At 47.9% G+C, this 25,635-nt stretch overlaps 8 protein-coding genes across 8 annotated transcripts; 6 read left to right on the top strand and 2 right to left on the bottom strand.

Annotated features, from left to right (window-relative positions):
• Positions 1 to 361: 361 nt before the first annotated feature.
• F5147DRAFT_219074 (uncharacterized protein) lies at positions 362 to 3,421 on the bottom strand. Its single transcript, XM_041428658.1, has 13 exons — positions 2,781 to 3,421; positions 2,668 to 2,724; positions 2,547 to 2,616; positions 2,192 to 2,495; positions 2,119 to 2,143; positions 1,926 to 2,014; positions 1,789 to 1,872; positions 1,699 to 1,740; positions 1,626 to 1,646; positions 1,329 to 1,579; positions 1,100 to 1,279; positions 958 to 1,049; positions 362 to 899 (listed from the first exon to the last, which is right to left on the bottom strand). Exons 1-13 carry the CDS (start codon positions 3,323 to 3,325, stop codon positions 626 to 628), a joined length of 2,034 nt encoding a protein of 677 aa, XP_041291951.1. The 5' UTR covers positions 3,326 to 3,421; the 3' UTR covers positions 362 to 625.
• Positions 3,422 to 3,494: 73 nt separating this feature from the next.
• F5147DRAFT_699169 (uncharacterized protein) lies at positions 3,495 to 4,716 on the top strand. The gene is made up of 5 exons (XM_041437601.1): positions 3,495 to 3,616; positions 3,666 to 3,776; positions 3,837 to 4,175; positions 4,230 to 4,313; positions 4,392 to 4,716. Exons 1-5 carry the CDS (start codon positions 3,569 to 3,571, stop codon positions 4,416 to 4,418), a joined length of 609 nt encoding a protein of 202 aa, XP_041291952.1. The 5' UTR covers positions 3,495 to 3,568; the 3' UTR covers positions 4,419 to 4,716.
• Positions 4,717 to 4,809: 93 nt separating this feature from the next.
• F5147DRAFT_699170 (uncharacterized protein) lies at positions 4,810 to 5,746 on the bottom strand. The gene is made up of 5 exons (XM_041437602.1): positions 5,534 to 5,746; positions 5,354 to 5,472; positions 5,214 to 5,302; positions 5,140 to 5,157; positions 4,810 to 5,076 (listed from the first exon to the last, which is right to left on the bottom strand). Exons 1-5 carry the CDS (start codon positions 5,651 to 5,653, stop codon positions 5,015 to 5,017), a joined length of 408 nt encoding a protein of 135 aa, XP_041291953.1. The 5' UTR covers positions 5,654 to 5,746; the 3' UTR covers positions 4,810 to 5,014.
• Positions 5,747 to 6,847: 1,101 nt separating this feature from the next.
• On the top strand, positions 6,848 to 8,579 carry F5147DRAFT_699179 (NGG1p interacting factor 3). The gene is made up of 7 exons (XM_041437603.1): positions 6,848 to 7,189; positions 7,250 to 7,265; positions 7,321 to 7,369; positions 7,440 to 7,810; positions 7,867 to 7,988; positions 8,038 to 8,083; positions 8,137 to 8,579. The coding sequence occupies exons 1-7, from the start codon at positions 7,112 to 7,114 to the stop codon at positions 8,322 to 8,324; spliced, it is 870 nt and encodes a 289-aa protein (XP_041291954.1). The 5' UTR covers positions 6,848 to 7,111; the 3' UTR covers positions 8,325 to 8,579.
• A 2,492-nt stretch (positions 8,580 to 11,071) lies between these two features.
• On the top strand, positions 11,072 to 12,881 carry F5147DRAFT_699187 (uncharacterized protein). The gene is made up of 2 exons (XM_041437604.1): positions 11,072 to 11,979; positions 12,075 to 12,881. The coding sequence occupies exons 1-2, from the start codon at positions 11,149 to 11,151 to the stop codon at positions 12,543 to 12,545; spliced, it is 1,302 nt and encodes a 433-aa protein (XP_041291955.1). The 5' UTR covers positions 11,072 to 11,148; the 3' UTR covers positions 12,546 to 12,881.
• Positions 12,882 to 14,353: 1,472 nt separating this feature from the next.
• Positions 14,354 to 14,554, top strand: F5147DRAFT_578324 (uncharacterized protein; the record flags this gene model as incomplete). Its single annotated transcript, XM_041431434.1, has 1 exon — positions 14,354 to 14,554. One exon carries the CDS (start codon positions 14,354 to 14,356, stop codon positions 14,552 to 14,554), a length of 201 nt encoding a protein of 66 aa, XP_041291956.1.
• A 774-nt stretch (positions 14,555 to 15,328) lies between these two features.
• Positions 15,329 to 17,223, top strand: F5147DRAFT_699198 (ClpP/crotonase-like domain-containing protein). The gene is made up of 7 exons (XM_041437605.1): positions 15,329 to 15,846; positions 15,900 to 15,956; positions 16,028 to 16,269; positions 16,407 to 16,441; positions 16,507 to 16,574; positions 16,650 to 16,851; positions 16,927 to 17,223. The coding sequence occupies exons 1-7, from the start codon at positions 15,656 to 15,658 to the stop codon at positions 16,975 to 16,977; spliced, it is 846 nt and encodes a 281-aa protein (XP_041291957.1). The 5' UTR covers positions 15,329 to 15,655; the 3' UTR covers positions 16,978 to 17,223.
• A 6,253-nt stretch (positions 17,224 to 23,476) lies between these two features.
• F5147DRAFT_637094 (uncharacterized protein) lies at positions 23,477 to 25,603 on the top strand. The gene is made up of 7 exons (XM_041432929.1): positions 23,477 to 23,550; positions 23,609 to 23,648; positions 23,698 to 24,101; positions 24,154 to 24,560; positions 24,611 to 24,933; positions 24,996 to 25,107; positions 25,165 to 25,603. Exons 1-7 carry the CDS (start codon positions 23,548 to 23,550, stop codon positions 25,457 to 25,459), a joined length of 1,584 nt encoding a protein of 527 aa, XP_041291958.1. The 5' UTR covers positions 23,477 to 23,547; the 3' UTR covers positions 25,460 to 25,603.
• Positions 25,604 to 25,635: the final 32 nt, after the last annotated feature.

Here is a 25,635-nt window from a genome sequence, read left to right on the forward strand (position 1 = left end):
GCCCTGCCATCAAGTTCTCTAGCCACTTCATTGGTCTTCAGCGGTGGATGCCCTTCTACAAGGATTTTGACATAATATACAGATGATTTGGTGGAATCTTTCTTCGGGATCAAGGCTTCGATGACTGTATAGTATGATATTTGGAATCGTGGGGTTTACCAAGATGTACTGAAGACCCACCGTCTGCTTTGTAGTACGTCCTGCTGTCCATAAAGATGCCGTTGGTGAGAGTGAGAGTTTTAAAGACAGCCCAGTGGGTGGCCAACCCGTTTAGATTGAGTTTACATAAATAATAGCTGATGAAGTATATACGGGGTGTTTCAAGTTAGTGCTTATGGAATAGCTATAACGAAATTTGAAACGAGAACTATTTCTTCTCGTAATCTGCTGACTCCACACGTAAATGATGAATCGATCGATGGAGCTCAATGAAGTTACACCAGTTGAGACCCTATGCATAGAATAAGATCGGAGAAACCATGTAGCTGCGATAGAATTCGGAGGATGTATACTAATATATACTCTCGACTTATCCTGTAAGCCTACCAACCAAACCACAGATATATAATACATCGGCGGTGCAAGAGTAAGGAAGCATAGTGGCACATTCCGGATGTGTACATGGTTACGCAACTTGATCGTTGGTCCCGCCAATGAACATCTGGTCCAATTCTGGGTGTCTTGAACTACGCAGGTATTGGACGACGCGCTCTGACTGATGGGGCAAGGATTTCACAAATTTCAGTAGCCATCCGACAGGAGTGTTCATCGTAGGCCACATCGTGGGCCACAACGTGAGTATCAAGACTATTGTCCATCCAGGGATCATCGTCGCGCGCGTTACAACGTCATTTGTATTGAAAATGAAGATAGACAATGCGAGGCCGAAGAATGCCATCCTGACGAGATACCAAGGTCAGAACTCTGGGATTGATACGCCGGGTAATTAGGACATACGCCCATACAAGGAGTGCATACGGCAAGCTATGCATCAATGCCAAGTTTTCAATTCCAGGAATTCCGTTGGTCATCAGGGACATGTATAAAGCCTGCATGTGTGATCAAGGAGATTCGTTAAACTTAAAAAAAGATCGCATACCCCGTCCTCGGCAGTCTGATAGTCTTTGCTTTGGTCGACAAGTAACACAGCAACCACAAGCGAACCTGCAGAACAAAGAGATGACATGTATACTGCGATAACGGGCGATGTCTCTAAGGAGGGACCGATGATGCCAGGCACCGCAAGGAAACTGACATCGACAGCCAACATAACAGTGGACTCCAGCGATGCTAAGTCTTCGATTGCACTCGATGTATCAAGCACTTACATAGATCGTGAACCCCAGCCACTCGTTATCTAGTTGGTTGATGAAGTCTTTCCAGCGTGGGGCATTGATGATCTCGTCCACCCATACTCTCTGTACACGCTTATAGTGTTTACGTGGCCCATACCAAAGTATTAGGTTGAGGAGCCTGAAGATGAGTGTTTCGCGTTCGTGGCCCTCTTTGTAATAGATGGACCTGTCGGCGTCAACGCGCACGCCAGGTTGTCCGCAGAAGTTTGTGTATTTGACTTTGGCTGAGCGTTGTTAGTATTTTTCGTGAATCGAAGGATATATCCGTACTGAACAATCTCATGAACCGAGCTGTAAAGAGTAGATCAATATACTGTTGTCATCCATGAAAAAAAAAACTCGCCTACAACACACACAGAATAAGCATGCATTTTATCGATGCTGCCTGGTTCAGCATTTAGTTTGGGTCTAAAATACACGGAGCAAGTCTAACCCTCAACACGGTCCATTAGATCCAGCATCTTGGCTAGTTCATTGCCATCAAAAGGGGCCAGTGATGTATCCGAGGTGATGGTTTCTATCATGATCGTAAGATTCCGTTCTTCATTAAGTTGCAATCATGTAGCCTGCCTGCGTTTGCATGAACAATGATTTCCCTCAGCTCTTCAAATATTTGTCTCGAAAGGTATCGGTTGTGAGGATAAAGCTCGCAGTGATACCTAGAAGACTGTCAGCGTCGCCAACACGCTATTGCGTGCGAATCAGTGAAATTGATCGAAAATATCTGTTTACGGAGCGTACCGATCCCTTGGAGAGTACTGACCAGTATTGCGATTCCAATGAATACTCTAAAAGCAGGTGTTTAAGGGTCATCCAAATAGTAGTGAACCACCCACTTATATGACTGAGTCTCTTGGCTGCCTTGACGTTGAACAAAATCTCACCATGGGGTTCGCAAGTATATGAATGCGCCCAAAATATCACCCTCTTCCCGTGATCGACGAAATAGTAGCCACAAGAATTGATGATATTAGTATTACCTTTTTCGGTGTTAAGCTCGAGCACCAATTCTGTTCTTTCATCGATCCTGGCCTGTACGTCTGGCTGACTCTTTGCATAATCCTTGAGGGCTTTAGCCATCCCCAGGAGCTTCTTCGAATCCATCTTGCCTAGGCGCATGTCTGCATCCGTGAAAACTCTCTATAAAGTGTATAAGCATTTTGGGCAATCAATCTAGGGGCACGTGCTAACTGTCTCGTGGTGATAATAAACTCTGGGACCTTCCGGGTGCACAAAGTCGCGCCACCCATATTGCACCTCCCTAGATACATGTATTATGGGACACAGAAACTGTCGGTGAACGTGTACATACTCCACATACTTGTTGTCTTTCGGAGCGATGACGAAGCAGTTCGGTTCAGCCCATTTCCTTCCGTGGCAGTGTGGCTACGTCAACATCGCTCTAAGAATGAGTGACCGTCTTACATTTTGATGTTTCTATCATAGCGTTTGACGTCGGTCGGTATGATTGGTACTAATTTGATGGGCTTGGGTGGCGCAGCGGCATGCCCCGAGAAGACAAATTGCGGCTCGTCTGGTGTGTTCACGATTTGAGGTAGTCCACTATCAAAGCTGGCATTTGATGCTGGAATATCATCTATAGTCCCTATGCTGGAGTCGTCTCTGAAATTGGGGTGTGAAGGTGGTGTCGAGTACAATGGATGCTGCGGAGATGCAATGTCCACTTGTACTGCGAGCGTACTGCGTGGTCGGTCACCAGGCTGGTTGATATATGTCGGGAGTGTATGGCTCGTAGGTAAGCCGCTCGAACATATTGCAGGGCGCAACTCTTCTTGAAGTCTTCTAGTTGAGGAGGTATCATGGCCGAGGCGAATACACATGTGTCCTAGCCTGCGGAGCAGGGCATAGAAAATTCGCAACGTATAGCATGCTCGACGAAGTGAAGATTTTAACAAGAGTGCAAAGAATCTAGCAAGTTTGCGCAAGATGTCCGATGAGAAAGTGGCCATGAAGATGAAATCATAAAAGCAGTCCACCGCTTGAGAACTGAAGCTAAAGTGTGAAATGTCGAAACCACAGTAAGTACTGGTAGTTAGTCTAGTGGCAGTGGTGAATCTGTCAACGTTGTCAACCCTGCCAGCCAGCTGGCAGTTTCAAAAGTTCGAAGCGCTTATTAGTCATCAGAGAAGCCACAACTTGTTGCCAAGTGAGTTGACCTACCAGTTGCGCTGCATCGCGCCTCCTAGAATACGATGTCTGGGCAAGAAGAGCAGCTCACCGAGTTGCTTCTAACGCTCAAGGTCAGTGCTAACAACTACTACACCCATCAACTCATCACGCGACTTCCAGAAAACAACTCCAGAGCAAGCACGCGCTATCCTCGCATCCACGCCACAAATCGCGTATGCTCTCATTGGTCTGATGGTGAAAATGAATGCTGTAGACGTCCAAGTCCTGCAGGTATGCTGTACTCGCCCTTACCACATGGAAACCACCGGATTGATGAACCGGCGATTCCAGAAAACACTCACGGCCTATTCAGCATCGATCCAGCAACAGCAACAACAGAATGCAGGTCCGTCGACGGCGCCTGTCATACAGCCTGCTTCTGCAATCCCACCCCACCTCCAGCAGTACCGTACACCAACGCCACAGTCACAAACGCCGCCGCACGTGCCATCACATACACCTACCCCTCCTCATTATCCCAATGGACACGGGCAAGCTCCACAGCAAAATTTCGGTTATGGGGCGCCCTCTCAATATGGTATACAAGGAGGATATAGCGCGCCACAACAAACCCCCATAGGCGGTGGCATGATTCCAGATGCCCTGGCATCGATTCCCGAGGAACAAAAGGTGCGAAAAACCCAATTTTACAGTATTGCATATTTTGACGGGCCAAAAAAACAGGCCATGATAATGCGCGTCATAGCTATGACGCCAGACCAAATCAACATGCTGCCGCCGACAGAACGCGCGAGTATTATTCAGCTGGTAAAAATATTTCTTCGATCTCGTTTGAGCCTATCGTGCTGATTAAAATCAACCCTGTTCCCCCAACTTTCCTTGCAGCGTGCAACGCTAGGGCTGCCGTCATAAGGGTCTGCGCTAGCCACTCATATCTGAATACGACATAGATAACCCGCATCGGGATGATACACCAGGGCGTTCCTCGAGAACGTAAGTGATTTTCTTTTGACCCGCGGTGTATCGACCAAGGCAGGCGCGAGTTTAACCCATTGGAGATGGTGACCAGCAAATTAACCGAATTGATCTTGGCGAGCGACACTTGATAGAATTCTAATTTACGATTCAATTACTCCGTTGTCTGAATAATGGACTGATGATGCAAATGTGATTCGGAGGCTTACAAAAAATCTTTAGTAAATGTTTATCAGCATGTGCCCAAGTTGGCATTCCATGTGCAATATAAGACCCTGGATGACTACTAGCGTATCGACTGTCATGTGTTTGTGTTAGGTCAGACTGGTAGGGTCCAAGATGACTCATTACCGAGGAGATCGTAGTACTCGTGGCTCGCAATAATATGAATCTCGTACATGATATGTCAATCCTCAAGATACATTGCCTCTGTCTGAAAATTCTATCGAATGATTCAACTTGTACGACATCACTAAACCAATCACTCCGAGTCGGAACTGTCATGGTATTGACCCACGGTTCTCATGAAAACCTTACACCTTCTGGAGAATGGCCTTTACACCAGATGCACCCAAGCCCTCCAAATCGGAATAGCCTGGAAGAAAAATTAGATGAAATCAGCTTTCACGCAATACAAACCAAAAATATAACTGCATACCACCAATCAACTTCTTGTCTTTTGCAAGATCACGACATCAGCATCACCGACAAGCCAAATGATTCGTAACTCACTAGCAAAAACCCGAGGGAACGTGGCTGAAGAACCCGGGAGGCCGCCAAGGTAGCTGATAATAGCATGCTGCTCCCCGGTTTCACTAAGGCTATGCGGACTTGTCAAGATGGCGGGCGTCCCGATCAAGGGTTTCACCTACTCGATCGATTTACCATTGAGATCTGGATTTTCTCGCAGGAAGCGGAGAGCTTGCTGGCAGTAGTAACAAGGCGGCGAAGTCCGGATGAAGACAACGAGGCCGTTGTCTTTGAGGCCGTTCTGTGAAGGTATGACATCAGTGAAAGGTGGCATTGACCTGGAAGCAAGCAGCGTCAATTACTTCAACAAATTCTTGGATTTCCTTCGGATTCATTCTGGATTCCCTTGATGTAAGAACAGAACTAGAAAAGGAGGGAAGTCTAGATGATACAGCTCTGCAGATTTGAGAGAACATATCCATCCTCCGGCAATCCGCGTGTCCTCAGGTGACAGGCAGTAATAACAACTTCAAACCCCGGTAGTCAGAAAGTCGCCGCTTATCATATCCACACGCCTGGCTTCCCAATCTTAGGTCGGCCGATTTCTACTATTTGCTAGGACTTGTATTGATCGCCGTACGAACTTTTGTCGCAAATCCCCTTGGCATGCTGTATAGGTTGCTATGTGTGCAGGCCACTGTGCTATATTTTCAACCAACTACCGTGAGTTCGTGCAGTTATTTGACCGCTAGTGTGCTATATACAGCTCTGCCCCATTTTATGCACCCTCAGCCACTCAAACTCAATAATATCGAGAAAATAGTGCGAGCCAGATAAGTTGGAGGCCTAGGGCAAGCCATAGTATACATCACTCAAAATATGCGTGAGTTCATATATGCATACATAGCCTGCAGACACGAAGCACATGCACGAATGCGGACAACCATGCACCCTTAGTACGGGAGCAATTGCTAGCGCTCAACGCGGGATTGGCTACTCGACGGCCTACGGATAGACTCTGACAGGGTATCAACAGGAAGCTTGTGCAACTGTTGCCGAGCTATTCAGTTAACAGTGACATCAGTGGAATCGGGAGAACATTAAACCCCATAAGGCGCAGGTGGAAGACGGCACAACGTTTTTGCAATACCAGTACAGATGATATTCACAAATGTGCACACAGCATAGGAAACAAGCAGCGCCCACACACAGTGAAACGCTGAGTGATTTAAAATGTGCAGAGAAGCGGCTGACATAGCCGAATTCGGAGCATGCCCTAGGAAAAGTATGTAGGATCTGTTGGCCTTGGGTCCACACGTGGCTTTTGACCCGAGCGCCAACACACTGGTAAAGCACAGCAGAGATGATGGTTGTCGCCATAGTAGAGCCACACCAGATACTGATCCAACATCGAATATGACATAGCCACCAAAGGCGATAGGTTTGACCAGGTGCAAAACGATTTGTAACTTTCAAAGTGACAGGTGTGATATTGGAACTAATAAAGAGACAAGCAGTGATATCGTGAGGAACAAGGTCAGGAGGACAGAAGTGTTCGACAGGCGCCCGGGGAGTGCGGAACGGAAGCTTTACCACAGATGCGGCCTGTAGAATGGTGAGCCAGCTTGTAATAGACAATGCGACAGATTTGAGACTGACCTTCAAACGAGGCCAGTAGATATACCAAACACAACACCGCATGCAAGGAGGACTCGTTTAGATGGTAAAAAAGATGAAAGACAGACTAGAGGGAGGCGCGGAACGATGTGTAGATGGGAGTGAAAGCAAAGAATTCCAGCTGAACTAATAAGTTCGCACGCATGCAAAGCTCCCGCTAATTGTGGGAGACGGGGATCACATAGTAACCAACCTGATTTGCTTGCGTGCTTGTTCAAGGTTGGTCTTTAAATAACCTAGTGTGGGTATCACACTCTGCAAGAATGTCCATCGTAGTGAAAAGCGTGTGCAAGGCGTTGGAACGAATTGCACCGCTCCGGCTCGCTGAATCATGGGATAAAGTTTGTACCATTCACCAGCGACGTCATCCGATACGGTGATCTGAAACATCTGATTGGCAGGTAGGCCTCATCATAGGTAAATACCCCATCATGATGCATCAAAGCTCGGTATCACTTATCTAGTGTCACAGAATCTCCCGTTCCAAGGTCCGACGCAAAGCGCGTGGTGTTGACGATCGAGTAAGTGGAACACATCAACAAGGATTGCTTCGCAATCAACATGCAATCTGTAGTGACAAGGGTCCTCTAGTTTGACCACTGCTGTCCTCGAGGAGACATTAAAAGTGCCTACAGCACTAGTGATAACCTACCATCCACCCCTCTTTCAACCCATTACTTCTCTCACATTAGCAAACCCACTGCAAGCATCACTGCTCAAGCTCTCCGCCGCAGGGACGTCAGTCTTCTGCCCTCACTCAAGCCTCGATGCGACTTGGGGTGGTATCAACGACTGGCTTGCAGAAGGCGTCATGGGTCTCCAAAAGGCTACTGGAAAAGTCGACATCCTGGGAGAAGTCAAGGGAGAAGCAGGTGGTGCCGGCCGGATCGTGACGCTTGATGAACCGATTCCTATTGAGGAACTTGTCCAGAGAGTAAAGAAGCATCTTGTTTTGTCACAAGGTCTACCGTGCATCTCCCGTGCCTATCACGAATGTCTGATTATCATGAACGTACAGTTGACGTAGGACGGCCGCTTGTTCAAAAATCAATCAAATCGGTCGCAATTTGCGCTGGTGCCGGGGGATCGTTACTTTCAGGAGTTGACGCCGATGTGTATTTCACGGGAGAAATGCAACATGTATGGTTAGATTCCTCTTCCGTTCTTACGTTCCTAACGATGATTGCAGCACGAGGTCCTTGGAGCAGTCGCAAGGGGTCGGTACGTCATGCTATGTGAGTTGACTTACGCGTGACGGAAGTCTCGTCATTGAACGTATGATATCAAGGTGGACATACAAACACCGAGCGTGGGTACCTCCCTATTCTCGCAAAGAAGCTTTTGGATGCACTCTCCGAACTTGTGCGGGACGAGTCACCCGATGGATTATCGCCAGAAGAAAGAATTGAGATCGGGAAGTACCAGCTGGATATTCACATAAGCGAAGCAGACAGACACCCTCTTGATCGCATGTAAACAAACGCGGTGTACACGGGAAGGTTTGGGTATTTGATTATACAAGTACTATATATAATATTGGTCGAGCCTTCTTTGACGAGGCAGTATAGTCAGATCTGTCACCTGCCGGAAGCTCGAATTGGCTGTGTCAAATGCAGAGACAAGAACTAGACAGAATGCACACGGTATCCTTATCCTACAAGCTCCTGACTGTCTATGACACTCGACCCTGCGTTTACCTTCCCCTAAGTTTGCTATGTTTCTTAGAGTTCGGTTGCTAACCCACGGGTTTGACTAGCGGACCGAGGACGAGCCGTTCGAACTCACGACGGGCTCGCACGTTGAATCCAGACAATTCTGAGTGTTGACACCACTTGGACTCAATCAGGCGAATATCGAACTATTTTTGAATCGAGAGCAAGCTCATGACTGGGGTCAAATCTCGGTGCCTGGGTGGAGCAAGTGACCATACGATGTATAACCTGCCAGCGTCAAACTCCTTCACCGATTCCCCTTCGAGTCACATTACCCACACATAGAAGGGGACGTGCGAGGGTACCGGTGAAATCCAAGCGAAGTTATAAAGGAGGATAAAGTCTTGACAAATGTACCACGCAGTTGGAAAGGAGTACGGTTCCGGAAAGAAGATAGCCTAGTGATCGTCATTGTATTCAGTCAGCGACATCGGCGGACCAAGATTGACCCGCGAGCATTTTACCCGAAGAGGTGACAGGATGGTAAGCATTTGAATTGTATTGCGGGGTAAGATACGTTCGTAGAGAAAGGAAGGTGAAAGAAGTTGCTGGCGCGTGCGAACCACGACGCGGTGATATCGCATATTAGAAACAGAAGTCTCGAACAGGTGATGGAACGGCAAAGTCGGGAACACTTATCGAGGGCGTGAATACTCATCGCTCAGCAGACATATGGTTGAAATGTGGGAATGTCGTGGCACGATGCGGGGAAAGGTGGGAAATGTGCATAAATGGACGTATGGATATGATATTGATTCAGCGTCCAATCTCGACAGGATAAGGGCTTGGGGGAAGGAAGATTCAAGGCGAGATGTAAACGTTGGCATTAAGTTGTGGTTACTCACTGGATACAGGCCAAGACAACGTCTAGAAATAAAAGAATGTCAAGCACTGCCAGAAAGTTGGTTAGGCCCATTGGGAAGTCTAAGCCTCGACGTGTTCATGGAGTGGGAAACCATCGTGGTAATGTCCGACATACAAAAAAAGATTGAGTTACAGATTTGGAGCGTTTGACGTATGCTAAGACCTGAGACGGTTTTGAATGGGCTATGAAAGCAAGAGCATGGTCCTCCCGGGAACAGGCGGCAGTGCTTGTTAGATATAGGTTAGATGGCGTCATAATAATGTGAGAACACCGACGAGAGCTGTGTATCTTCAAGGCTGAAAAAAGACAAATGAGGATGTCACGGTTGAGTTGGAAAGTTTTACTTGTTTGATAGGACTGAGAAGAAATTCACTAGGATGGGCTGGAATGTCAGAGCAGGCCTGGAGGCCGTTATATGTATACCCTAAATAGTATTGATGCGGGAGATTTTGCTTGATTGAAGCAAACCTGCAGGAGCGTTTGCATTTGACACCAATTAGGTATATCCGTGACGGTCTGTCACTCTCGCTGTTATTGTGGCTGTCACAGTCGCGTCAAATCAAGTGCACGTGTTGTTGACGCGTCAGAAATAATTCACACGCCCTCTCCTTCTCTCCGACGTAGCAAGTTGGAACTGTTGAACACCCTCCAAGTCTGCACACACCATGCCGCCAACAGCCAACACAGACAAAAGAATAAGACACTTACCAAACCTCTTGGATACATCTGTTTCTTTCCAGATCCCCGCCGATTCATCATCCGCGGAGTTTCTGCTTGCAGATGACAGCAGTGATCTTGATTTTTTGCGCGGAGCCGGTGGTGCCAGTTTCGCCACCATTGCTCCTACTCCAGCCCGCGGAAAATTGAAGCTTGGTGATGCTACACCGAAAGCCGCCTCGCAACTGTTATCGCTATCAAGATCACCTAGTCCAAGTTCGTTAGCACCCCAGAAGATTGACTGCAGACCTGTACGGTCCAGATGTCAGAGCCCTGCCAAGGCGAACAAAATGATGCGCCCTCCATCTAGACGTAAGGAAATAGTACTAGACGGGCCCGCCGTTTCCGAGGAGCGCCTGGACTCCTTACGCGCAGGAGTGGGAACCCTCAATGATGATTATAATATCCCAATGCACGTGGAGCCACTAGCGGTTGCACGATCTTCTGTTTTTCCTATGCTAAATGTTACGGCAGCACCAAATTCAAAGTTAAAGCCGAGGACAACTATCAATTCTGTAAGCTAACTCCCATTCGCAATCAGTATGAGCTCATCATTCTGTGGTAGGCGATAGAAGGGGGCCGTAACACGAAGCTAGCAACGCACAGCAGGATCCCTATGTCTACCGCTGACAAACTTGGTCCAACTTCGATTGCCGAACCGACTGTGCAGTCGTCTTCTATGAGGATGTCTGAGTCAGAAAACGTGGCCATAGATGCCGAATTCCAAGTTCCATCCGCAGGTATGAGTGGTGATAATCACATGGTCTCAAGCGCCAGCCAAGGCGTGACCGGAAGGGTGGCTGAACGCCTCGTGTCTTACAGTCAAAAATTAATGTCATCGATTAGGTATGTCTGCTGATACGCATTTCACTGCATTTGCACCGGAACTGACCAGTTGTACCTCGCGCGTGCTCTTCTCTCCTTCTTTCTCTCCTTCTATATATTTGTGATCGCAATCGGGAATTATGGTTCGATCTGACATGATCTCCGGTCACCTTTCTTGGAAATGCCATCACTTGGATTCCCCAGCATCTATGATCCCAGGACCGAAAATTCCTTCATGGCAGGTACGGGTACTAGTGTTGCTAGAACGGAAGAATACATCGAAACTCAACCTTCACCTGCGGTCGACATTCTGCATGCCCCATGTTCACCGGACACTTCAAGTCGTAATGATTACTTATTGAGGCTTTCAGAAATTTCACCGCAGAAGTATCACCCACGAGCTAGCGCCTCCCCCGGCCATTTATCCACGGGAAAGCAGGAGCTATCACCCATGAGACCGGCGAGGAAGCGCCCGGCCACTGAGGAACATTCCGCTTCCCAACAGCCAAGTGGCAGCAAGAAGTTCAAGGTGAAACCGTTGGCATCAAGCGCCGAGGCCAAGGGTGGCCTGACTATCTCGGCAAGGTCATCTAGCCAAGTTCTTCGGCCATCTATTCAGAAGAACCATACACATGCCAGCGCAATGCTTATCAGTCGGAATTCGCGGTGTCCGACGTCAAATTTTCCAAGCGCGCGAACCAAGTATAAACCCAGACAGAACTTCCAACGCCAGGTGCGGTCTACGTCGATTGCATCATCGTCGCTGCGCAACCAGACGATCTGCAAGGAACAAGACAAAAATATTCAGGGACAGGAGGGAGTCTCTAGTCGCGCGGTCGTGTCACAATGCCGAACGTCGGGTAGTTCCCGGGTCCACTTTGATGCGGTTAGTAAGAAAGATGCGGCAGTTACGGGGCTCGAGCAGTTGGGTCCATCTAGACCTGGCCTTGCGTCACCCCTCGAGCAGTTAGGATCATCTAAACCTGGCCGTGTGTCACCTCTTGAGAAGACGGTACGTGATTAATTAACGGAATCCCTATCTTATGTGCGCTCATACAATATTATTTTTGCATGGCTGATTGTTGGCTGTGATATTCGGACGCACAGAGCATGTCGTTGCCACATGCCAACATCACAAAGCCTATTGCGTTTACGTTCCAACTGGACGCGCGCATTGAAGCCCGTAAAGTTGAGTTTGAGAAGCTTGCGGCTAGCGAGCAAGGTTATATGGAGAAGGGGCTCCGACAAAGGCATCCTGTGCCCGATTTCAAGGTACTACACGAGGCCCACCAAGCATCACTTGCATGGCGTAAGGAACACGTCGTCCCGATAGTACCCGCAGCACCGATAGCCCTTAGCACCGAAATTCGCGCCAGAGAGAGGGAGAAATTTGACCGAATGGTGCGAATAAAGGAAGAGGAGATTCAACGAGCAAAAGAGGAGCGCCGAAGACAACGAGATGCGGAAGAAGAAAGGGAGATCAAAGAACTTCGCAAGCGAGCCATTCCCAAGGCTAATGAGATTCCAGAGTGGTATGCTGAGATGCCGAAGAAAGGTGGTGTAGGAGGATCAGGATAGTGGAGGGCGTCATGCGATAGTTGTCAAGTGATGAGGATCGAGAACATTTGTAAAATGTACGCAATATTTTTCGTTATCGGTGCAGCATGCGTTTTTACATCATGCCGCTCAAGTCACATCCCCCTTGGCTATCATATCTATCGCTCATAGTACAATGCCGGTGGTACAATCAAAGTTATTCTGGGATGTTTGAACGGGGTTGAAGAGGAAGTCTGGGAAGACCTCGCGTTTAACGCATTATAGCCGGTGCAAAGTGCCTTTCAAGGCCTGAGAAGGCTTGATGGCATGATGACCGATCGCCCCGGAACCTTGTTTTGCCTTCTGTTTCGATAAGTGGTATGTTTACATGTGTCATTCCTCCTGGGTAACCTGCACTGCGGGTCTAAATTTCACCCGGCTGTGTAGAGAGGCAAGTTTGATGCTACATGCCACTAGTGGTAGTGCGGTGCCAAGTTTGTCTTTGGTTGTTTCAAGTGGTCTGATGGACAGATTGAGGAATGATATCTCCAAAAGTTGTGCTGGCATTTGGAATATGGAATATTACATGGGATCTATGATCTATTTGCTTGGAAACCAACATGAGGTGGTTGTCTGTGGGTGCCTTGAGCGAACTGACGCGCTAACCAAATCCACTGAATTAGACTTTGGTATATGCGGGCATGATAATACTTTCCGATTCATTCATAAGTGCGCATAGCCCCATTCAACCTAGCCACCCACGCGGTGGGGGAATAACTGATCTTGTAGGATTATTCGGTTTCTAGAAGTCCGATGCAATGAAAGTTTGGGGCCTACGGCATTGCCAACGAAAAATTCTTGGTTTTTGCACAGAATTCTGCTTGGTACGTGAAAAAAAAATTCCTGATTTGATGAAGTCATACCTGTGAAGTTCGATAATACAGGCTTCAAGGACTGACAGTTGAGTTCTGTCTTTACGATCGGTCAAATAATAACGAGATTGCCAATATAACGCTATGCAGGAACGGTCACATCATGTTCCTGTCTTCATGCCCCACGCGATCGGGATTGAGTATGTTGCCTGGTATAGCATTGGTGTTCCGGCTGTGAAACGTCTTAAACGTAGTTGAACAGGTCGTGGAATGCGGTGCCGTGGGGACACGTTGAAAACAAGGTGGGTTGGTTCCTCGATTAGCGGGAGATGTTTAAACGGGTGCCGGATCGTGTGAGCGTCGTGCGTATTCTCGAGGACATGGCTTTGTAGATTGAAATGTAAATTGTCAATCAAATTGTGCGTATGTACATGCCACAGACACTGCCAGATCTCGGGGCCATTGCTGTGTGACTTGAGCAAGCAACATGTCCAAGTTGAGTTAGATATAGATGGACTTCCAGTACTTAGTACGTTATCGTGTCAAAAAGACAGGTGGGACCCGAAAGCAAGGATCCGGTGCAACATGGCCTCGAAAGGTTATCGTGGTGGATGGGATGCCCTGGCTGTGAGCGCTCAAGGAAATTGATGTACGAAAATGCTTGATTGGGGCACTGGTTGATTTCTTCGAGGGGTCATGGGCTTGAACTTCTCCAAGGTTCCCTGATTTCCTTTTTTGTTCTACGCTGATTACAGATTTGGTTCATCAGTGACGCCACAACCCGCAAGTATACTCTGCCCATCGGATGCGTTTTGTCTATGTCTACCAGCCGATAACGGAAGTATGACCGGCTGCCACAATGAAAACGCATAAAAGGTGGAGCAAATTTCTTTCTTTTAAATCACTCAACCTACCAACCAACCTCTCCTCTACTACTACTACTACTACACAATGCACGCTTCTGGCTCTACTCTTGACATGTCTTCCAAGACTGCATCATCATTCGAACACGAGTCATCATCATCATCCAACTCGCATCACTGCACGCGCCACTCTCATACCACTCCCGTGTCAATGCGCATCTCATCAGATGATGACTCCTGCTTCAACTTCAATGCACCTCAGTGCTGCCACTGTGGCTGGCGCGGATCCCACTCCCCAAGCTGTCCATTCCGCTGAGCACACAATAATCACACTTTTTTGACTATATTTATTCTGTTTGCTCGTAAGTCATCTTTCTTATTGTTTCACATTGTCAAGTGACTCAAATGTCTCATCCTAGGCAATTGTTCTCATCATCCACCCATCATCCATCCATGTTGTCTTCGATACCATCTGTTGTATCAACATACATCTATACTCCGTGCATAAGCACTTTAGTCGTCGAGGTCTCACCGCAGTTGTAGGATCAGGGAGGGAGGAGGAGGTTGTGTATGCGGATTCCTCGGGGCGGCAGGATAATTTAGGCTCACAGTTTTGCCGTATTCCTTGTATGTATGACTTATTACTGCAACAACCATCATTATTTGCCGGACCGAAAACCGTGCTGAAACGTCAGTAACACGTCTCAAACGGATGGTACACATTCATTGTAACATGGCGTGCATATACTGATGGCCGAACAACAAGCTACATCGGAAATGAAGTCACTCCCTCGGTTCCACCTCCTCCAAGTCCCACGTGGATACCCATGATGCTTCGTTGCTTATACGGAGGAACACGTGTCGTTCGGGCTCTGATGGTTGTTCCGCTGACGGGTGTGGGGAAGAAGGGAAAGTGTCTTAGATTTGGACAAGATTTAGAGAAGAATACTGATCGCGGAATCTGATCCAAGGGACGGCTCTAAAAAACGTGTCTGTCCTGTCTGTTCTCTATCATCTTCGCCGAACTATCCGCAAGTATGACGATTTAGAAGCTTATCGTGAAGCGAGATGGAACAAGGGTTTGACGAACGTTGACGTTGAAGATGTGACGACGCCCTTACGCCCATCATACACTCGGCCGTCCGAGTCCGACTCGACCTTCTCCGTCGTACTTGTCGGCGTAATATCACAATTCCATGTGACCTCGAGAAATATTATCGTATACAGTTATTTCTGGTCCAAGCCCTCGAATTTCGGTTTGAATTCGAGGGTGATTTCTTTGGATTACCTTGGCTTCAAATGTTTAAGCGCCCTCTATCTTTCCCATCCCCGGCCAATCCGGCAGCCGACAATCCGACTCCATCCGTGTCTATCGCCAAATCCTGTGCTTGTACCCCCCACAAACGGTTTTCATATCATGTCTTCCGACTGGGACCCGCTAGCCTTGCACCCGCCTTCTCATTCGGAAGAACTCAAAGTGTCTTTCCCTCAAGAACATGTCATGCTTATGGCACTCAACCGTCCGAGGCACCTCAACGCCATGACACCTCGACTTACCACCAGCATAGCTACCATTTTAAATTGGTTTGATGAGGAACCCTCTCTGTGGTGAGTGCCGTCATCCACCTTATCGGTAATCTCATTCAACCTCGTACTCCAAGGGTAGTGATCGTAACGGGCGAAGGCCGTGCTTTCTGTGCAGGAGCCGACTTGAAGGCGTAAGTATAGGAGAATGCTCTGCTATCCTCTTGTTTCCTCATTCCCTCGACCCTTCATTTTTCACACTCAGCTGGCTTCACAATCAGTCAAGTGGCACGGCAAATGAACAAGAAAGTGTGGCTTCTTCCGTGCACGGATTTGCATCTATCTCGCGTCGGCATACTTCGTGCAAGCCTATGATCGCCGCAGTGAACGGGTCGGCTTACGGTGGCGGTGTCGAAATGATATTAAATTGCGATATGGTCATCGCAAGCGAAGACGCCGTGTTCGCACTTCCCGAAGTCAAGCGTGGTGTACTAGCGTCACAAGGAGGTGAGCAAATGCCGCATCAGTCATTCCATTTCCTATTTCCATTTCCAGCCTTGGCCTCGTCGATTATTTTGGAAAACCGAAGCGGGGGGCGGGCATGTTTATAAACTTTACTGATCGGTGATTCGTTTTACTTGCAGTTATTCCCAGGTTAGGGAGAGTTGCGGGACATCAGGTATCGCTTCGGCGTGAATAAACTCACAGGGTATCTCCGCTCACTGAGAAAATCTCGGGGCGTAGCTTGCTTCTGAGATGTTGCTCTTGGGAAATACCATCACTGCCATTCAAGCTAGAGACAGATTTCGTTTGTAAGTCAAGCCTACAATCGCCGCCAGTCACAGAGACAGCTTCTTGACACTCATGCGTATACTTCCGGACCGCAGTGTCAACCTCGTCGTCGAAAAGTCGGCCGTTGTACCTACTGCTCTGGACATCGCACGACAGATCACCATGAACTCCCCCGACTCCGTACAGAGTTCAAAGGAAGGTCTTGTACTTGCGCAGAAACACCATTTCGAAGAAGCTGTACAAACTCACTCAATGAGTCTCGTGAGTAAACGCCTGTACCACGGCGCGAATATCAGGGTACGTCACGTCACGTCATACTTGTCTTATGGAGTATACAATATTCATCCTTCTTCCTTTCTGACGTTAATCCAGGAGGGCCTGGCGGCTTTCTCGGAGGTATATTGCACAGGTTATGACATTTAAAATCAAATTGACGTGTTCTTTCCGTTCGCTCTTCCGCAGAGACGCAAACCTAGGTGGTCGAATCCCGCGAAACTATGACATGGTTGATTGTTGATCCAGGATATTTAAAAGGTTATAGTGTATACAAATGTGTTATCTCTGGTACATAAGCACCTGTGTGATCGCTTGATGACCCTCGAGACCTGAGTTCGAGAATTTTGCGATGCCAAAGATGGATGTGCCTGGTACCCCTGGATGACCCGAAGAAGTGGGAAAATTAGCACGTCCAGCGAGAACGACATTGAAGAAAAAGTTATTTCCGCTTATCAGGTTCTCAACTACAAACTGGTATGCCATCCGCGAACAAGAGCAGGAAACCCACCTCGGTTGTACCATAAGAATCCGTACCAGCACCCCAGCCAACCGTTCCAAACTCAAAATAGACTATTCTCAAGCCGAACGTGGGCAACATCGAGCGCACGCTTGATGCGGCCTTCTGACAACGTTATCGCAAGCTTGTTGCGTGCCACGTAGTAACCTTCCACCTGTGAAAGCCCGCAGTGTACCCCAAGGGATCGACCTTTTTGCCTTTCGAGTTGAATTGCAAACCAGGAGTCCATGATCTAGAACAAAGAACTTGAGAAGCACGCAGAACGTGAGATTCAGAATTCTGTTTCTAGCACCAAGGCGAGCGCTAGACACGTCGGCCCAGTGAAAACCGTGAATCGGTATTATAAAACTAGATAAAACTGCCAAATGGTAGGTCCGAGGATTATGATCAGCTTGCCAAATGATGACATCGGCCTATGTTTAGCTGAAATCGGTATAGAAGAGGAGCAAGTGGCGCATGATACAAGGAAGTCACGCTGGCGGCCCCAAAGCTTCCAATAGTCGCCCATGGGAGGCTTGATGGACTCAGCGCGTCAAGGTCAAGTATGTCCGAGTATCTCTTCAACCTTGTTAGCAATTCCAGTCAAACGGTCTTCAGCTGACTTGCCGATCCACAGCATATCATATTCACCTACATATATCAGTTGCTTTGCACCAATTTATCCAAGTTGAGTTTGAAAACATGTATTGTGAGGGAGAAATAGTCTTGATAAGTCCATTGGATTCGTGAGGTGCCATAGTCGCGGGGTGAGTAACGAGCTGTCACGCCGTGAAGTTGGCTGTAAATACATAAAGTCAGGGTAGTATGAAGTCCGTGAAACGGGGGAATTTATCATCTGAGCAGGACCCAAGTAGCGGAAGCAGTCGCCGCGGCAACGGCCGTAATAATACACAATCCCAGAGGTCGGGTCGGGTACCATTACGTATTAGATAATGGAGTGGATCAGGGTGGATCCTGGGGAGGAGAGTAGGAAGGGTCGTGATTGAAGAATACGCCAAAAAGACAAATCGTCAACTGTGCAAATAAGTACGCGGCGATATTACTGCTGGTTATTGCGGGGAAAATGCGCTCATTAATAATAATATTATACATGATACCATCTTGACTTGACGTACCATGTAATCGGAAACAAGGCATTCCGTATGAACGCAGACTCGGTTGTAAAGTGGACATGGCTGAACCAGGGAAACCTCTAGTCACTTGCAGATCCAGTCAGCAGGCCAGAGAGATGTCAACAAAAATTCACCGGCAACAAGGGAAAATGTGTCGTTGACAAGAAGTACTCAGTGAGAGACTAGATGGCATTTAGTAAGCGTCAAGTTGACATTCATATTGAGAACAATTTCTCTTTATCATGTCACGACTCCCGCGCTCACGGGTCTTGAGCAGAGCACGAGATCATCTTCTTGATGATAATTTAAGCACTATAAGGGTTGTAGAGGTTTGAGGAAGACGCCGATCATGAAAAGTAGAAGCTGCCACTGGTGTGGCAGTAGTTGATAAGCGAGAGAGTTTGCATGGTGGAGCCTGACTCCGCGCCCTACGCGCCAACTGACACCGAACATGGTTTAGGCTCAGAGCATCATCCACTTCCATTTCGGGCCACGGGACTCCTAAGATAACATAAATTACCTCAGCACATATTTTCATTTTAAGCCCGACGCCCCCCCTACTGCTAGCAACCATGTATACTTGTTATACCAATAAACTGGGGAAACGGCAGACATCACAATTAATATTATGAATATCATATTTGTCCATGTCCTATGCCTGTCGTTATGATCATGTCGGTGCTTTGCGTAAGGTCCAGTGTCTGTTCGTACGTGGTTGAGACGTGCGCCGCCATGCACTGAAAATTGTCATAGATATAGATTCACAATTATTTTCATAATCGATTCAAAAGTCGTCGCGATCTGCCGCTCAGAGCTTCTATTATTATTTGTTGCCGGGGAGTGAGCAGAGCCGGGGGTTTCCAAATGCATATCATATTCTGTAATGTCCACTGCTCAACGGGCCCCGGGGTGCGATACCAGGGCTGCTGGGAAGCATCCCCAAATCTGCATGTGATATTGAAGTTGAGCACATTCGTCAGGAAGACCACGGTCTCACCGGTAACATACATGCCCGATGGCCCAACTCGTTTCGTTTCTCTGCTGTGGCCAAGAGATTGGCAAATTCAGGTAGCGTGATGCGGGTGCAGATAGGACGCGTGCGCCACTGGCGTTTTGACAGATGTGTGAGACCGAAGACGTCTTCCAAGGGTGGGGTCACTGTTCGTTTCCAGTTCCACAATTGTACAAGCAGACAGAGGCGCTGGGTGGCGTAATATTTAATCCGGTCTATAGAAATGAAAATAGGTTTTCATGCGGCATGCGGATGCGATGCAGAAGTGACAAAACGTGCTTATCTGATATCTTTCAGAACAGGCACGACAGGAGTGCGCAGCTGCTGATGGATACTGACAGACATCCATGATTACACCGTGAAATAGCACCGCGATCCTTATTCAGAATCGAGATGAAATCAAAGACATCCGTGTTCGAGATTGCTTTGTAGATCGTTCATTTGCACTCGGCTTCTTGATTACCTTCCATGTCACAAGAGCTGATACACTCAGGTAAGCCTAGCAAAAGGGATCATGAAGGCCAAACGGTGAACATGGCTACAAAACCCACAGAATGCTACCATATATGAACGTTGCAACTGATGTAGATCAGAAAAACAGTGCTCAGCTTTTGATGTCGCAAGAATAATGCGCTAGTTTCCGAGAACTGGAGATTCCGGGCCCCTATGGCCCATATTGACCAGCCGGTGAGAAAGCCCCGCCCAATGCCAGATATGTCTAATGAACACAGTGACGACACTGGATATGGGCGTCGCAGCTGATGTGGATCTAGAAATATTGTGAGAGAATGCGACGACGAAAAATACCACCTACTAGCCTGACATCAACTTGTGAATTACATATTATCAAATACACTCACGAACCCCGTCATCAACGAGCGAGGCGCGTTTTTAATAATTGCAATCTGAACGTTGACTGTGTCGTTCGAGCCACGAATACAACCCAATCAAAATCCGCACCACAGTGAGTAACGGCAGTTTCGAATAAACTTTGCGCAGTAATTGCGATTCTGTTCGGCCAGGACCGAGACTATCGACGTTCCGGTGGCGAAGAGTAGATAAGGACGTGGCGATTCGTGACTGCCAAGTGAGCGCCGGCAAAGAAGCTACAAGTATTACATACGGTCGACTCACTTAGTGCGTACTCCGAACACGCAAAAAAACACTCACATAATTGAAACCCTTCAATTCAGCTCATCACACAAAAATACATCCGTCTTTCTGTAGCGGGTTCCAGGTTCAGCATCAGAGAGGGTTATGGCCTGTGGAGTGCCAGGGGTCGGGGTGTCCAGACTCATAGTGTCGAGATAGATAACAGCAAGCTCCAAGACTCTTCTCTTCAGAGTGAATTTTGGCTAGTGTATCAGGAATTCCGCGGTTTCATTGAGCCGACCTTCGTATGCAGTCGTGTGCGCTGCTAACGGGCCGAAAAGGATAGGGTATGCGGAACGGATCCGATGGGGCTCAGAAGCCATAGTTTTCATAAATGGCCTGGTCCGCATTAGGGGTTCACCTTGTTGGCGCAAAAAGTCGAAGAATTTAACTATCATTAACCAATGAGAATGATAGCATGGGAAAAGGAACTGAATTGTCATGAGCAACAGCATCATGAAGTTTCGGTATCTATGCTAGAAACAGTGGGGAAGCTGGCATCCACCACGAACACCACCGTTCAGCTTAATTCAAAGATCAATGCATACTCTGAACGGATAAAAAACACCCAGCTTTCTTAGACTAGCCATACCGCTGGCAGGCCGAAACAGAAGGGCCACGGAACGGATCCAACAAGGCTCAGAAGCCTTCTCGTGAATGGACTAGGTACTCACTTCGTTGGTTGCAAATGTTGAACGATTTCACTTTCACTGACCAATTTGAGCGAACGGACATCGTCACAGGGATCAGAAAGATTTAAATAGTTGCTCAAGTCTCTGGAAAAGTGACTATACTGCGGATTTCCTGGAACAGCGAGAAAGTTGAGACTGCGAGCAGCACGGCTAACTGAATACGAAAATTAACACATATTTCAAACGGTTCAAAAACACACACGATTTATGAAGTCTGTCCGCTGAGCATGCAATGCACTCAAAAACAGATTGGAAGTCCACGCGCTAAGCGACCCAGGCCCTCGTCGATCACATGTGCAACGCTGGCGAACCGAAAAAGATAGGACCCACGCCTTGGATCCGAAGGGGCTTAGAAGCATCGTTCTGAAAAACGGAGGCAACAGTTCGACAATTTCACGTTCACTAACCGATGTGAGCGCTTACAGATTGTCACATGGGTTAGACCGAACAGTCGCATAATTCTCGCTGGAAAAATTGTCAGCGGTGACCGCACTAGGGATCCGCGCCAGAAAAGCGAGAAGGCAGTCATTTGCTAGTCGGTCGACTGAGTACAAACGTTAACACATATTCTGAACAGACAAAAATACCCACATGAGTTGTGAAACCCATCTAATAAACATGCAACTCGTCGCCAAACAAAATAGGAAGTCCACGATTTAATCGACCCAGGCCCCTGTGGGCCAGCCATGTGCACCGCTGGCGAGCCGAAAAAGATAGAACTCACAGCGTGGATCCGAGGGTGCTCAGAAGCATCGTTCTCAAAAATGGACTGGTCCGCATTAGTTGCTCGCCTCGTTGGCACAAAAAGTCGAGCAATTTCACTTTCACTGACAGATGTGAGCAAGCGCAGATCGTGGCATGGGAAAGGAAAATAATTGACAGACTATCGAATGAGGCTTGGTGGGTATCTAAGGTACCTGTTCCGCATGGCGTTCTTACCGAGGACGCACGTAGAATGGGGGTAGTATTTCCTGGATATCAAAAATGAGTAAGATGCGCCCTACAAGAACAGTCAAATTACCTTAAATCATATCAAAGATTCTGCCATCTCTTCGCTTACAAACGGTGTTAAGGGGAGATCAGAAGTGATATTCCTAGTCATTCGAATCAAGCTAGGTCACACAATGTGAATGACTACACGAGGCCGTCTGCGCTAGCGTGTAGAGTTATCTCTTTAATAAGCCTTTTTTGAATTTGGAAATGCATCATCCAAGAGGGGTGTAGTAAGACGCGTTCATAATCACGAGCCTGTTATCACGGTAAATTTTAAAATTAAAGGAGAACGTGGTCGTACCTAACCGAAATGCGCACACAACCGAATTAATATCCTGTGATCGATCAGCCTTGGTAGGAGGTTAAAGCGAAGAGACGAACAAATATGGCTTGGCTCCATGACCCCTTCACATTCATAACGATCTGCTGCGTAAATTACTCATGATGGAACCAAAAAAGCTTGCTGCGGCCCCGGGTCGAGTAAGTAGCCGCAAAATTCCCCGCCTACAGCTGCATTCATGCCGAACTGAGCAGTCCAATAACACCGGCGAGCTCCAGACAGGTACGAACAAGTTCGAAGACCGTTTCAACGTGGCCACCACATGCAGAAGCTGGGAAGGGTCGCCAGTGGCGCCTGTCACGGCGACTTAGAAGAAAATGGTATCGCTGTGGTGACGTCCCAGGTATTTTCGTCTTCGGAAAGTTATGTTCAGCATGGCATGGCAAGTGGCAACCTCAGGGACGAATGTGTATAACTGGTCGCAAAACTTAGGTGGTACAGAACGCGTACACAATGAGACAAATAGATGCAGCAGTGGCCAGGATTTGCTTCAGGAAATTTCTGCAGAAAGTTGAACAATAAGTCTTATAAATGAAGGAGTAGTTAAACTTGACGAATCTGCAGATCACCATGACCATGTTGAATTTGAGGTCAAGAATAAAACAACTGTGTATGCAAAAGCGTTCAGAGAGACGCAAGTAATTTCCTGTCAAGAGGTTGTTCTAGAGCAGACGCTTGTTTGTCGGACTGCAGGATTGCGAGTTGCTCTAAAGTCCAACCGTGACTACTACTATCATATGTGCCATGTTCTGACCCCTCGAAAATTCTAAATGCAGTGATAGGTGGGGGTCACTTTCCTTCTGACACGTTTGACGAAGGATACTAATATATTGCTACCAGCAAGATCAGAAACTGCAGGCGTGTGTAGGCAAGGGTCTTTATCGCCATAACCCTTCAAGATGGTGAGCCTATCAAGCATTCTGGACAAGGCATGTAAACAGGATCTAACAAATTTCGCAGGTTGTTCTAGCAGCATCAATATGCACTAAAGGCGGTAAAGGTAAGTCCACCTACCAGCTCTCAAAACTAATCTCCTGACACACTTCCAGCGGTGCTCTCGCGCCAATTCCACCCAATGACGCGCACCCATATCGAATCCCTACTTGCATCCTTCCCAAAGCTCATCCCGACAAACTCTCAACACACTTCCGTAGAAACCGCTCAAGTCCGCTACGTCTACCAGCCCTTGGAAGATCTTTACATCCTTCTCATTACGAATAAAGCTTCCAATATCCTTCAGGACATCGATACCCTCCACCTCTTTGCGCGCGTCGTGTCTGATATGTGCCGCACTGCAGATGAGCGTGAAATTCAGAAACAGAGTTTTGAACTGCTTGGAGCTTTTGATGAGATCGTGAGCATGGGTTACCGAGAACAGGTCAATCTCATGCAGGTAAGGAGTATTTTAGAGATGGAGAGTCACGAGGAAAAGATACAAGATATCATCGCAAGGGTCAGTGCACACCAGTCAAACTACCCGACCTCTCCCACTCATTTAACGACAGAACAAAGAAGCAGAGGCAAAAGAAGAGCTTAAGCGCCGTGCACGCCAACTAGAGCTCCAGCGCCGGGAGCAGCAGAAGCGTGCTGCAGTATCCGGCAGTGGGGGCAGCTCATATCTCGGTGGAGGCATGTCTGGATACTCTCCTGTTCCTCAACGCTTCGACGCTCCAGAAGTGCCGGCTGCGCGTACTGCATCACCTGCACCTGCGTCCAGTGCGCGCGCCACTCCGTTCAAGAGCAGTGGCATGAAACTCGGCAACAAAAAGACCAGGCAAGCTGAGCTTCTAGATGCTCTCGGCGGCGAGCTAGTCTCCGAGGAGCTCTCAGCACCATCCACGCCTCCTATCCCTGATCCATCCCCAGCACCAACTAACACAAGAGGCAGCCTGCCCTCTATCACAGCTGAAAGGTAAGTCCTTGCCCTCCTCAATTTCAAACCTCGCCAACCCTTGTCTATAGCGTACATATTGTAATCAAGGAAAAAATCGATGTATCCCTTATGCGCGAAGGCGGTGTACAATCAATGGAGGTCAAGGGTGACATGAACCTCCAAGTCTCCGATCCTGCTTTAGCGCATATCAAACTCGCGCTCCCGTCCCCCACTACCGACTTTGGGTCTGATCTTCAATTCAAGCAACACCCGAATGTCGCCAAGTTCGCCCCCGGCCAGAACCGTATCGTCGCGCTCAAAGATCCCTCTCGTGCTTTCCCCGTGGGCCAAGCCCTTGGCGTACTCAAGTGGCGCTATGCAGGGCGCGATGAGTCCTTAGTACCATTGTCCAGTAAGCTCTCCATTCGTATATATCATTTTCACGCTCACTGACTCAACCCCCCACCCCTAAAGTCAACTGCTGGCCCTCTCCCTCAAATGACGGTACCTGTGAGGTCAACATCGAGTACGAGCTTGAAAATGAAAACGTCACCCTGCATGACGTCGTCATCTCCATCCCCCTCCCGTAAGTTCTTCTTCATTCGCACTCTAATTCTTCGCCCACTCACTGACATACCTCTAGCACTGGCTCCTACCCCAGCATCACCACCACGCAATGCGACTACAGCATCAATCCCGCTACTCATTCGCTCGACTGGTCCATCCCACTCGTTTCCACCGTAGAGCGCAGCGGCACGCTCGAGTTCACTGTCGGCGGCGACGACGCGAGCATATTCTTCCCTGTGCGCGTGTCATTCGTAGGTCGGGGTAGTATCGCTGGCATTGGGGTGGATGCTGTTTCGAGAATAGATGGTGGTGAGGACCCCGTTTTTTCTGTGGATGCTGTCGTCACTACGGGTGATTATCTTGTTGTTTGAGTGTCTTGTTGTGTACTGGGAAATGCATGATCATATACCATGAATTAGCAAGACAGACCTTTACTGCATATGATATCTTACATTTCTGCAGATCTAGAAGGTCAAGCTATGAACTACAATGAATGACCACTGCAGACTTCTCTCTATTGAGGCTAGACTTAGCGCTTACTTATGAA

Source organism: Suillus discolor (assembly GCF_016758755.1).
Source record: "Suillus discolor strain FC423 chromosome Unknown F5147scaffold_33, whole genome shotgun sequence".
NCBI lineage: Eukaryota > Fungi > Basidiomycota > Agaricomycetes > Boletales > Suillaceae > Suillus > Suillus discolor.

Coding starts and splice junctions, on each gene's coding strand:
- F5147DRAFT_637094 (XM_041432929.1), top strand. Junction 23,649..23,697: donor ATGCACTAAAGGCGGTAAAG/GTAAGTCCACCT, acceptor ACACACTTCCAG/CGGTGCTCTCGCGCCAATTC. Junction 24,102..24,153: donor TACAAGATATCATCGCAAGG/GTCAGTGCACAC, acceptor ATTTAACGACAG/AACAAAGAAGCAGAGGCAAA.
- F5147DRAFT_699187 (XM_041437604.1), top strand. CDS start 11,149: ATGCCATCACTTGGATTCCCCAGCATCTATGATCCCAGGACCGAAAAT. Junction 11,980..12,074: donor TGTCACCTCTTGAGAAGACG/GTACGTGATTAA, acceptor TCGGACGCACAG/AGCATGTCGTTGCCACATGC.
- F5147DRAFT_699179 (XM_041437603.1), top strand. CDS start 7,112: ATGTCCATCGTAGTGAAAAGCGTGTGCAAGGCGTTGGAACGAATTGCA. Junction 7,811..7,866: donor GCATCTTGTTTTGTCACAAG/GTCTACCGTGCA, acceptor ATGAACGTACAG/TTGACGTAGGACGGCCGCTT. Junction 8,084..8,136: donor GGGTCGGTACGTCATGCTAT/GTGAGTTGACTT, acceptor TATGATATCAAG/GTGGACATACAAACACCGAG.
- F5147DRAFT_699169 (XM_041437601.1), top strand. CDS start 3,569: ATGTCTGGGCAAGAAGAGCAGCTCACCGAGTTGCTTCTAACGCTCAAG. Junction 3,617..3,665: donor AGTTGCTTCTAACGCTCAAG/GTCAGTGCTAAC, acceptor CGCGACTTCCAG/AAAACAACTCCAGAGCAAGC. Junction 4,314..4,391: donor GCGCGAGTATTATTCAGCTG/GTAAAAATATTT, acceptor CTTTCCTTGCAG/CGTGCAACGCTAGGGCTGCC.
- F5147DRAFT_219074 (XM_041428658.1), bottom strand. CDS start 3,325: ATGGCCACTTTCTCATCGGACATCTTGCGCAAACTTGCTAGATTCTTT. Junction 2,144..2,191: donor CAAGAGACTCAGTCATATAA/GTGGGTGGTTCA, acceptor ACCTGCTTTTAG/AGTATTCATTGGAATCGCAA. Junction 1,050..1,099: donor ATCAGACTGCCGAGGACGGG/GTATGCGATCTT, acceptor TCACACATGCAG/GCTTTATACATGTCCCTGAT.
- F5147DRAFT_699198 (XM_041437605.1), top strand. CDS start 15,656: ATGTCTTCCGACTGGGACCCGCTAGCCTTGCACCCGCCTTCTCATTCG. Junction 16,442..16,506: donor GGAGAGTTGCGGGACATCAG/GTATCGCTTCGG, acceptor CTCGGGGCGTAG/CTTGCTTCTGAGATGTTGCT. Junction 16,852..16,926: donor ACCACGGCGCGAATATCAGG/GTACGTCACGTC, acceptor ACGTTAATCCAG/GAGGGCCTGGCGGCTTTCTC.
- F5147DRAFT_699170 (XM_041437602.1), bottom strand. CDS start 5,653: ATGGATATGTTCTCTCAAATCTGCAGAGCTGTATCATCTAGACTTCCC. Junction 5,473..5,533: donor AAATCCAAGAATTTGTTGAA/GTAATTGACGCT, acceptor ATACCTTCACAG/AACGGCCTCAAAGACAACGG. Junction 5,303..5,353: donor CTCAATGGTAAATCGATCGA/GTAGGTGAAACC, acceptor AAGTCCGCATAG/CCTTAGTGAAACCGGGGAGC.